Source organism: Herpailurus yagouaroundi, unplaced genomic scaffold, assembly GCF_014898765.1.
Source record: "Herpailurus yagouaroundi ecotype Mexico unplaced genomic scaffold, PumYag 222, whole genome shotgun sequence".
NCBI lineage: Eukaryota > Metazoa > Chordata > Mammalia > Carnivora > Felidae > Herpailurus > Herpailurus yagouaroundi.
In genome coordinates this window covers 7,905,810-7,918,330 of record NW_024412453.1, presented here as the reverse complement: position 1 = coordinate 7,918,330, position 12,521 = coordinate 7,905,810, and the positions used below count along the sequence as shown (strand labels likewise).

Here is a 12,521-nt window from a genome sequence, read left to right as displayed (position 1 = left end):
AAGAAGAAGAAGAAGAAGAAGAAGAAGAAGAAGAAGAAGAAGAAGAAAAGATTACCCAATGGTTAAAAACCCAACTATGTGCATGAGCGGGCCCGTAACTGATGTTTTTTTAGTATCTGTTCTCAAGTTGGGATTTTTAAAGTAAGAAAGAATATATATTGTTTGTAATTTTAAAAAATAACTTCAAACCCCCCAACTTATTTTAACATTACCCCAATTTTGATTGAATTGGATGTTTGGCAGGCAAAAGTCTAAATTATTTTTCTGAAGTTCAGCTAAAATCTAACCTCAGCATCGTGGAGATGAGGAGATCACAAGACCAAAAACAGAAACATACCAAAATCCCAGCGTCTGATCATTTACTTTCGGAATATTTTCATTCCACACATATTCCTGATATGGAAATGTTGATGGGAGAAAGGAGAAAGGCAGAAGACTGTCCTACCTAGATCTTAACAACAGCATTTACAATCACCCTAAGAGTGATTGGCATGGTCTCATTCTCTCTACCTGTCATCTTCCTGTGTGGTTAGAAGTGGTTTATGTAATAAGATGGGGGCCACAGCCTAAGGTTATACAGGAAAATGTTAAAAATGAGAGGTCACACATGATATCTTCACTTACAGAAATGTTCATTTATTAGCCAATACTCTGATTTAAGACCAGGGCCCTCACTAGGGAAGTGAATGGAGTTTACATCATCTTTCTTGCATGAAGCACAGCTATCATACGTCATCTACAGTTTCCATTTAGGGTGGAAAAAACAACATAAAGACACTTGAAAAGCAATCTGAGTTGGAAAATCCTAGATTTTGTAATTTGTCCCAAATATTTTAGTTGTTAATTGCCCTAATTTGGCAGTGACTTATTCTGTAATAACCCACCTTTATCAAATCATTCCAAAGGATTTAACTTAGGTTCCCAAGGAACAGTCTTATTTTTGAAGTTTATCATTTTCCTATAAGATGTAGTTAAACTATGTATTGACAGCAGATATGAAATGATATGAACTGTTTTGTGGACCATCAGGGTTGAGCTTTGGTAAGCATGTAATTCAACTGGTGGAAGGAGAAGCACTCGGATGTGCTGGGGAGTAATTCACGGGCCGTGGGCTTTTGGTGTGCTTTGGGCTTCAGCCAGGACGTCGTACCCACTAAAAAGAGAACATCAGTTAATCCTGAGATAACTTATGGGGATTTTCATTAAAAGACCTTCTGCTATATAATTTAAGTGGCAGGCAACTGTCAACTCAGAATTTGGGGTTAACACCTCACCATGTTTTTAATCACTTCTAAACATTACTTAGAACAATGTAATAAAATGTTAATGAGAGGTACCAGAAGCCAAGTCATTGACACAGTTACCCAGATGAATGAGCTAGGATACTTACGTTACTTTTGCATTTGTTGTAAAACTTCCTGTTTGCAAGTAGATGAGCCGAGCCTTCTTTATGACCATTGACATCTATCTTTATGACATAGGACTATGTAATTGAATGTTCCAAGGTTATATACCCAGAAATAAACCCAGATTCTTAGTGAGGATGATTGACTGAGACACACAAGGATCAACCCAAGAATTTGATTCTGGCTCTTCCTTTGGCTCCTGCAGAGAAGCTTTAGGACCTAACTAAGTAAGAGAGCAGTGCCACGTCTCGCAGCTGACTTTGCAGTGAGGCCAGATCACACCTGGGCACTCCTTGGGCCATGGATGGACCACATCCCTCGTGTTCATCCTCCAGACCTCCCAATACCTAACAAATGTGACTGTGATCCTCTCACCATAAATGAACAAGAGCAGTACCACATTTTTGGCTTGAGTTCATGTTAATTTGCGTCTAAGGGCATTATATAGACAGTATAAAGTATCCAGGACTAAAAATATACAGCGTACACTACAGCATTCTTAAACAGCCTACTTCTCTTTCCATCAGTGTGTTGAGAACACATAAATATGTTTAACCCAGTTTAAATTAAATTAGATTCACTTGGCCAGAAGTAACATTATGGAACCGAGTAATTCAAGTAATGGTTAAAACTATGTTTCCTCTTTTAGAAACATTTGCAGAACCATCCCTGCAGGCTACTCAGATGAAGTTGAAAAGAGCTCGACTAGCGGATGATCTGAATGAAAAGATTGCTCAAAGACCTGGTCCTATGGAGCTGGTAGAGAAAAACATCCTTCCTGTAGACTCCAGTGTTAAGGAAGCAATTATAGGCAAGACTCTAAAAATTTATTATTTCTGGGAGAAAGAGAAACTTGGAAGTTTCAAACAAATTTAATTTAAAAAGCCAGGACCAGGGGCACCTGGGTGGCTCAGTCACTTAAGAGTCCGACTCTTGATTTTGGCTCAGGTAATGATCTCCTGGTTCATGAGATCGAACCCCACGTCAGGCTCTGTGCTGTCGGTGTGGAGTCGGCTTGGGATTCTCTCTCTCTCTCTTTCCCCCTCTCTCTCTGCCCCTTCCCCTCTCGTGTACATGCTCTCTCTCTCTCTCTCTTAAAATAAATAAACATTAAAATAAAAAAGCCAGCACCGATCATGAGTATTATTTTCTGGGTGAATTAGAAATTGATTAATACTTGCACCAATTCCCATTATTCTTGGGATTTTTTTTGTTTGTTTGTTTTTTATGTAATAAGGTAGATGAAGCATCTCTTACCAGTTAACACAGAAGTTCCTCTTGTCACGTCTGAGGTTTCTGTCCTTAAGTTCCAATTTCATTCTGACATCTTTTTTTTTTTTAATTTTTTTTTTAATGTTTATTCATTTTCAGCAGAGACAGAGCACAGGTGGGGAGGGGCAGAGAGAGAGGGAGACACAGAATAAAAAGGGGCTCCAGGCTCTGAGCTGTCAGCACAGAGCCCAACGTGGGACTTGAACTCATGGACCGTGAGATCATGACCTGAGCTGAAGTTGGACACTCAACCGACTGAGCCACCCATGCGCCCCTCATTCTGAGGTTTTCTTTTTTTCAACGTTTATTTATTTTTGGGACAGAGAGAGACAGAGCATGAACGGGGAAGGGGCAGAGAGAGAGGGAGACACAGAATCGGAAACAGGCTCCAGGCTCCGAGCCACCAGCCCAGAGCCCGACGCGGGGCTCGAACTCCCGGACTGCGAGATCGTGACCTGGCTGAAGTCGGACGCTTAACCGACTGCGCCACGCAGGCGCCCCATGTTTTCTTAATTCAACTTACTCATTATACTATTTAATTTCTGTTGTGTTGTTTAAGATCCTTACAGATTTTTCATTACTTAATTCTGTGTACTTCTAGGAAAGATGAATATCTTGTTCAGTGTTAGTTCAACAACGTAAATAGCACATGAGGACAGATGTATTTATTAAGAATGGTAAAATTTGTCCATTTTATCCTGATCTTATCATAGTTACTAATGTTTCCTCACCACGCATACTTTATATTCCGGCACAAGTTTTAGCAGAAACAATAATAATAATAATACCACTTGTTCAGCAAGCAATTTTGGAAAGTCAATATCCTGCTATAAAAACTAGTCTTGTTTCCATTACTCTGGGGACTTCATATTTTGCATGAGCATGGGTTTAAATCTCAGGCAATTTGTAGTCAGTAATTCTAAGTAGTACATTCAATGATGATTCCATTCAATCCCAAAGAAGTGGGCCCCAAAAGGCAAGGCATCAGCGTAACTGGGCCTCTCCATGAAGTGGGACTCATCCGCAGATACCGAACCATAGCTCCATTTTCTCCCGTGCCTCTTGATGTTTTTTAACACTTGTATTCCACATCAGGGTCCAAGCAAGGTTCACACCTTGTCTTTGCTGATATAGCTCTTAAATCTTGATCTCCTGGGTGGGCCTTCTAACTTTTCTTCCTTTGTTGGTGAAAAAGCCTTCTGTTCGCTAGCTATGCCCACAGACTGGATTTTCCTGAATGCATTAGCGTTTCCAGTGTCATTAAGAACTTTTTTTGTCTTCTGTATTTCCCGAAACTGGTAGTTGGATCCAAAGGCTTGATCTGATTCAGACTGATCTGATCTGACTTTCTTCCCCAAGTATTCATCATAGGTAGTGACTGGTGTGTTCTTCCTCTGGGAAGTACATTATGTTCGATTTTTTTTAATGTGTTACTATTTATGTTTGAGAGAGGGAGAGAAAGAGCATGAGTCAGGGAGGGTCAGAGAGAGAGGGAAACACAGAATCCGAGGCAGGCCCCAGGCTCTGAGCTGTGAGCACAGAGCCCAGTGCAGGGCTCGAACTCCCGAGCAGTGAGATCATACATAACCTGAGCCGAAGTCGGACGCTCAACCGACTGAGCCACCCAGGAGCCCCATCAGTTTTTTTTTTTTAAACCAGCTTCTTAAGTTCTTGTATTAAACAGTGTTTCTCCTTCTTTATCATTGTAAGCTTGGTGTTCCAAGGTCAACTTAAGTTGAAAGTCATTTCTTTCTTTAGGCGTTGGGAAGGAGGACTATCCTCAAACTCAGGGCGATTTCTCATTTGACGAAGACAGCAGTGATGCTCTGTCTCCAGACCAGCCAGCCAGCCAGGACTCGCAGGGGTCCGCCGCTTCCCCGACTGAGCCAAAAGTTAGTGAATCGCCGTCTCCCGTGACTACAAGCACTCCAGCCCAGGTATCAGCTTTCTTGTTTCTGCCCCTTAATAGAGACCATGCCCTGTTTTTTGTATATCAAGGTAATTACATTTTCTCCAGAAGAAAAGTCTGAAAGTGTGGGAAACTACAGACTTCTTTTTCACCTGTAATACAAACACCGTTAACATTTTTCAGTAGATTCTTACATTTCATTTCTGTTCTATACACACACTTTTATTTTACAAATGGTTGTGTAACTTGCTTTTTAAAATGTTTCACATAACTTTTGTTGGGGGTATAATTCGCACACTATAAGATATAAACCCCCCCCCCTTTTTTTGCCATCTTAACCATTTTAAAATCTGTAGCTCAGTAGTGTTAAGTACACTTGTGTTGTGCAACAAATACCCAGAACTTTTTGTCTTAAAAAACTGAAACTGTGGCCATTAAACAGTAACGCCCCATCCCCCTTCCTTCCAGACCCTGATGATTGCCCATCGTTGCATTTCTGTCTCTAAGAATCTGACTCCTTTAGGGTGGGGGATGGGTGAAATAGGTGAAGGCTGTTAAGAGTACACTTACCATGATGAGCACGGAGTAAGGTATAGAATTGTTGAATCATTATATTGTACACCTGAAACTAATATGACGTGTGTTAACTATACTGGAATTTAAGTAAATATGTACATACGTACATATGAATTTGACTCCTTTAAATGCCTCATATAAATGGAATCATGCAATATTTGCCTTTTTATGTCACTTAACGTAATACCTTCAAGGTTTGTTGATGTTGTAGCATGTGACAGAATCTCCTTCATTTTTAAGGCTGAATGGCAGTCCATTGTATGGATATATACCGTACTCTGTGTATCCACTCATTGGCAGTCATTGACTTCCATCTCTGGCTATTGTGAGTAACAGCCCTAGGTACATGAGTTTGGAAATATCTCTTTGAGACCCTGCTTTCAGTTCCTTGGGGCATATACCCAAAAGTGGGATTGATGGGCCACATGGTAATTCTATGTTTAGTTTATTAAGGAACCTCCGTGCCGTTCTCCATAGCGGTTGTACCGTTTCACACTCCCGCATGCGCGGGTTTCAGTTTCTCCACGTCCTCACCAACACTTAATAGTTTATGCTCTTTTGATAATAGCCATTCTAGTGTTATGAAGTGGTATCTCACTGTGGTTTTGATTTGCCTTTCTCTAATGAGTAGTGCTGTTAAGCATCTTTTCATATGCTTGTTGGCCATTTGTATGTCATCTTTGGAGATATGTCTGTTTGAGTCCTTTGTCCATTTTTAATCAGATTATTTGTTTTTCTGCTATTAAATTATAGGAGTTTTTTGTATATTAACCCCTTATCAGATATATGATTAGCAAATATTTCTCCCATTCTTTGTGTTGGTCCTCACCTTTTACTGATAGTGTCCTTTGATGCACAGAAGGTTTTCTTTTTTTAACGTTTATTTATTTTTGAGAGAGAGAGCACAAACAGGGGAGGGGCAGAGAGAGGGAGACACAGAATCCAAAGCAGGTTCCAGGCTCTGAGCTGTCCGCACAGAGCCCAACGCGGGGCTCGAACTCAGGGACCGCGAGATCATGACCTGAGCCAAAGTCGGACGCCCAACCGACTGAGCCACCCGGGCGCCCCCTCCATAGTTTTTTATGCATACGTTGTTGGGCACTTGTCTGATTATTTCTTTGGATAGTTACCAGGTTTTGAAATGGATTTGGACCTTTTTAGGTAAAAGGTGGGCATTTCAACTGCCTTCCAAAAAGGTAATACGGTTCCCACAGTCATTGTGTCTTTACCACAGGTAGGTAATGTCTTCACTGTAAACCTAGCACACTATTTGGAGAGTTCAGTGTTGTAACTGGCTTCTTGATTTGGGTTAGATTGAACTTCTTTGTTTGACAAATATTTACTGAGCACGTATTATGTGTCAGATTGTTTTGGGAACTGAAAATCTAGTGCATGCAAAGGAATCTAACAAATAGTTTTTAATAATTGCATTGGAAATTCCCATTTCTTACTTTCCAATGGGTGTTCATGTTTCGTTTGGTTATGTAAGAAGTCTTATGCTGCACATAAGTTAGTTGTTCATCTCTTTATAGTCTTTTTTTGCCTTACTGAAATTTTAATGCTATTTAGTTATCTTTAAGCCAGAGCTATTGAACTACTTAATGGAACTGGTTAAGTTCATTAGAAAATGTTCTTGTTAAAGCCAAGTATCATAGCATTTTTGAGTTGGGAAGGAATTTAGCAATTACCTGCCTTAACCCTTACACCAGGGGAGGCGTGGGTTCAGAGGGGTATGGAAATTTGGTGATTAAAAATGTTTGCATATTTTCTTTCAGCATTTCTTCTCATTCCTGAATGTCTGTTTGTTAGGGACTAGGTCTTCCCACAGGATTTTCCTTACTGACCTTATCACCATGATCTGAAATACATTCATGCGTTTGCATATTGTGTCGATGCCTCCAACTAAACTGTGAGCCCTTGAGGAGAGGGACTTTGACGCTCAGAGAGGGACGAGAGCTACTTTAGTGTGTGTGTGTGTGTGTGTGTGTGTGTGTGTGTGTGTGTGTGATGTGTCTGTGCGTCTGCAACGTCCAGCACCGGGCCTGGTACAGAAGAAGTGCTCAGTGAATGTTGAACTGAATTCAGCACAAGCGCTGACTGATGCCAGGATTGTAGAAGCAGTCAGTGTTTGTGTTCTTCCGTTTGAGAGCAGAGCCTCTCCGGCTCAGATTCATCCAAGGTAGTGCGGGCAGCTGGGTTCAGATTGTCCTATCAGAGTTTCAGGGTGAGAGCCACTGGCCTCTCTGCTTGGCTAGAACCTGGTCTGGAAGGAGGTGGGGTCAGCGACCAGACCCACGGCCTGAGGTCTGAGCAGGCAGACAGGGAGACCAAGGGAGCCCAGCCCCTACTGTATTCTCACAGATTTGCTGTGCCCTGGGTTTGAGCTTTAAAAATAGGGCTAAAAAGAATGTCAGGTATGCAAGTCAATACCATTAAAAAACAGTTCTACTTACCCATCTTGGTTGTTTGTTCTCAGCTTAGGTCAGGATATCAGACAGCTATCAGAGTGGGCTTGGCTTTAGTGACATGGAATTTTTGTCCTGTCAGCCATCTGCCTGGTGATGGCCTCATGACAGCCCCCCTGTGTTGTAGGAGATTAGCGTTTTCCCGTCTCTGCACTGCTTGTATTAAGTCTTCTGCTTTGCTCTTGAAACTTGGTCTCCAGCTAAGTTTCTAAGTGAGAACCCTTAACCAGAGAGAGTCCCGCCCCGTGGGCTGACATTCCTGAATTCCTTGAAGGAATGAAGGAATAGCAGTGTTTCCTGAAGAATCAGTCTGGTCAGTTTATTGCCAGTGCAATACACATGAAGCCCTGGGGTCGTTGGGAACTTAAACACTGGCTTTTAGAACACTGATGTTGCTGCAGCCCCCGCTCTGCCTATTACGTGCGGACCCTCAACAGTCTGCTTTTTATCTGTCGGCTCGGCCTGCGCCGGAAGCCCCACTTCAGAGAGAGGGGTATGCTGCCTGCATAGACATCCAAGTAGAAGAACCTAGAACCTCAGGCTGGCCTGCCGCACGTTTACCTGTCACATAATTTCTGCACCCCAAACCTTGAGACCTTCTTACGTGGCATGTCCTTCCTAAAATTCCCTTGTAGTAAGTGTGTTAGTATTTATAAGGAAAGAATCTGACAAAGATTCTCATTATTATATCACACCTCGATTCACTCGATTAAAGAAGCATCTCCCTGTTAACTGTGCTCTACTGATGTTGAAGAAAAATAATGCTTGAGGAGAATTCTAAGTATGTTGCAGGTTTGGGGGGTTTGTTTTTTCAGTCGACTGCACAGGCAACTTTGTGATGCCTATAACGTCTTCGGGATTTTTGTGTCATCTAGAAATGACAATTAGGGTCTGTTTTGGCACATTTTGTACTTTAATTGTTTTCACTGTTCTCTAGTGTTGGTTTATGAATTTGTCCAGGCATCTCACTTCATATATATATAAAATATATTTGTTTCCCTAAACGTGACTACTTTCGCATCCGTAGCTCAAGGGAAAAGTACCTGAAAACACTGCTTCTCATTAGGCATCAAGTTTCCAAAGGGCTGGGATGTCCCCTCATTCTGTCTTGGTGACATCATCCTGAACATGCAGGGTCCAGCACACGGCAAGTGCTTATTGCTTGAATGAATGAAAAACTTGGGAGATTATCTCTGTAATTTCTTTTTTCCTGCTTTAGAATTATCACTGTACTTCCCTGAAGTCAGTCTCCTCCCTGTTATGGAAACAGTCCGTATAAAGACAGGACAACAAAACAACACAGACAGCTTATAACTTGGGTGTCTTAGTTTTCAGTCTTTAAAATGGAAACTCAGGGCAGGATTTCGGATGGCGAATTTTGTTACTATAGACCAGTGGTCCTCAGGTTGCCTGGAGTGAAAGACTAGTGTGTGTTTTTTACATAGCTTGTTTTCCAGATCATTGTGGACCAGTCTTCTTGCACAACACAGCGAAAGTAGTAGGGTAGCACCAGATTTCTGTGGGACTTCCCGTACTTGTAGCAGGCAGGTAACAAAAGTCCCTAGACCCCACTTAGAGTAACTGTCATAGATTTCGCTTTCTTCTTGTTTGCCGGAACCAGGGCTTTTTTGTATGTTAATTAGTCATCACTTCGCGCTACACATTTAATCACATGATTAAAACACATTTTTCTAATTTTCCTATTCAATTGTTTTTTTATTTGGCCTAATATAAATCTCAGGGCCAGTGTAGGGAATTTCTTTCTAGTTCTTTAAAAGTTATATTTACAGATAATTACTTTAGAGGAAATTAGGCTTAAGATGGTTTTATGGCTTGCTTAATTCCAAAATGTGTTAGGACATGTTGTCTCCTGACTTCTTTCTCAAAACACAGGGAGAGATACCAGAGGATTGAGTCCTACAGGAAAATATTCAGATAAAAGATAGATTCCTTACAAAACAAAAATAATAAAACACATAATATCCAGCATATCCTTCCTTCAAAATGTACATTCCACCAAAAAAAATTCTTCTTTGAAATATGTAATTCTGTGTGGTCTGTAAGAGACTAGCACTGCCCTTCCTTGGATGATTCTCTTTTCTTTTCAATTCCGATCAAAGTACAGATGGAAAGGAACTTGCCACAACATTAATGGAGCAGACATCACACATTGGTGGAGCTCAATTTATTTTATGCCTAAGAAATTTTTGAACAATGGGAAGCTGTAGAAAATTAAAAACAGCTAGTTACATGTGAGCACCAGGAGCTGTTACACTGGTGCTTTTAATCTGAAGACCTTTACTCCCTCAGCGATTTCTTAAGCCATTTAATTAATCGTTTATTATAAGCACCCACATGCTTAACTGTACGTGTGACCTGACATTTTCCAAGTCTGTGCTGCAGGGACAACTCCTGTGCTGAATTGGAAGTAGGGCTGAGAAGGAACCTCGTGGGTCGGATCCTCTGTGTACTTTCATGAGGACGGGATTAGAGGAGCTTGGTACATTTTTTCCCATTGTATCAAGCAACTTTTAGCTAGACGACCTTTCCCACATAATATAGACACCTTAGGTTTAAGCTCACAAAATGAGCAAGGTCATGTACACATACATTAAATAATTACAACAGGACTAACTTTTATTACAAATGCTTATCAATAAAGGCCTAAATTAGGGCATCAAAGATATTGGCGGTAATTTCTATTGTTACCCTTCCAGTCTCGTTGTATGTAACTTACATGTCGAGAGGACTTAGATTTGGAGCTGGTTTCCAGCATTAACTGTGAAGTTGTGTTCCAACCCAACTCCTAACTCTGTTCTCCTGTGACCAATAGGAAAGTATACTTTCTACAGAATAGGCCTTTCCTCTGTATTCATAAATCAGTTAGGGTTTATCAAATATAATTGAGATGAGGATGAAAAAGAATGGCCAACGTTTGCTGGGCACTTATTTGGGCCAGGCACTGAGCTACTTACATTACACGTATTACAGGTGTCATTAAGAGAGCATCTCTCTGACCTGCACAGGATTTAAAGTAATAACTTTGTTCTCATTATGCCATCAGTTTGAGATTCTTCTTAAGACCCTTTTCCAGCACATCGTCCCGTATCACCCTGTTATAACTCATAATGACAGCTGTTCTTTGTGTTACTTAAGAAATACAGGGGCACCTGGGTGGCTCAGTCGGTTGAGCGTCCGACTTCAGCTCAGGTCATGATCTCGTGCTTCGTGAGTTTGAGCCCCGCGTTGGGCTCTGTGCTGACAGCTCAGAGCCTGGAGCCTGCTTCGGATTCTGTGTCTCCCTCTTTCTCTGCCCTTCCCCTGTTCGCACTCTGTCTCTCTCTCAAAAATAAACACTAAAAAAAATAAAATGTACAAAGGACCAGAATAGGGATTTCTCTAAAGAAGATCAACAAATGGTGAATAAACACATGAAAAGATGCTCAACATCACCAATCACTAGAGAAATGCAAATCAAAACCACCATGAGGTATCACCTCACACCACTAGAATGACTGCTATCCAAACAAGATAAATTAACAGGCGTCGGTAAGGATGTGGAGAAATTGGAATCCCTGTGCCCTCTGGGTGGGATTGTGAAATGGTACAGTCACTACAGAAAATGGTACGGCAGTTGTCTCAAAAAGCTAAAAATAGAATTACCGTATGATCCAGAAATTCCATTTCTGGGTAAATGCCTAAAAGGGTTGAAAGCAGGGACTTGAGCAGGTATTTGTACAGTCGTGTTCATAGCATTGTGGACAATAGCCAAAGGTAGAAGCAACCCTTGTGGCCACTGACAAATGAATGCAGTGTGTATATGCAATAGAATGTTGTGGAGGCTTAAAAGAGAAGGGAGATTCTGAGCGACCCATGCTATAACATGGATGAACCTTCAGGACATTATGCTAAACGAAATAAGCCGATCACAAAAGGAAAAATGTTGTATGATTCCACTTTATTAAGAGCTAGAATAGTCAGATTCATATAGACATTAAGTAGATGGTGGTTGTCAGAGGCTGGTGGGAGGGGAGAATGGGGAGTCGTTCGATGGAAAGAGAGTTTCCGTTTTTCTGGAGGTGGATGGTACTGATGGTTACAGAACAGTGGGAATATACTTAATGCCATAGGACTATACACTTTAAAAGGCTTTAGGGGCGCCTGGGTGGCTCAGTCAGTTAGGCATCCAGCTTCAGCTCCAGTAATGATCTCGCCGTTTGTGCCTTCAAGCCCCACGTCAGGCTCTGTGCTGACAGCTCGGAGCCTGGAGCCTGCGTCGGATTCTGTGTCTCCCTCTCTCTCTCTCTCTGCCCCTCCCCTGTACATGCTCTCTCTCTCAAAAATAAACATTTAAAAAAATTTTTTTAATACATCAGATGGTTTAAATGGTAACTTAAAAAAAATTTTTTTTTAATGTTTATTCATTTTTGAGAGAGAGCGCGCGAGCAGGAGAGGGGCAGAGAGAGAGAGACACAGAATCCAAAGCAGGCTCCAGGCTCCAAGCTATCAGCACAGAGTCCAATGCGGAGCTGGAACTCACAAACTGCATGATCATTACTGGGGCTGAAGTTGGAAGCTTAACCGACTGAGCCACCCAGGTGCCCCTAAATGGTAACTTCTATGTATTTTACCACAATCTTTTTAAATAATAGATTTTTTAAATGAGGGATACATGCAGATCCTCTTTAGTAACCAGGTCAAATGTACCAACCAAATGTTCACTAGATATTGTGCCACAATATTAATGTTCAGCTCCTTGTTCTAAAAATAAAAGGCCTAGGGGCACCCGGGTTGGCTCAGTCAGTTAAGCGTCCGACTCTTAATTTTGGCTCATGTCATGATCTCACTGCAAGCGTCCGACTCTTAATTTTGGCTCATGTCATGATCTCACTG

The 12,521-nt window shown here is 41.4% G+C and overlaps 1 protein-coding gene across 9 annotated transcripts in view; it reads left to right on the top strand.

Annotated features, from left to right (window-relative positions):
* MRTFB (myocardin related transcription factor B) overlaps nucleotides 1-12,521 on the top strand; it is a 128,494-nt gene that overhangs the window by 69,895 nt on the left and 46,078 nt on the right. For all 9 annotated transcript variants that reach the window (XM_040459003.1, XM_040458998.1, XM_040458997.1 and 6 more), the window contains 2 exons: nucleotides 2,056-2,217; nucleotides 4,437-4,615. In XM_040459003.1, coding sequence (XP_040314937.1) covers nucleotides 2,056-2,217; nucleotides 4,437-4,615 — 341 coding nt within the window. The remainder of the gene's footprint in view (nucleotides 1-2,055; nucleotides 2,218-4,436; nucleotides 4,616-12,521) is intronic.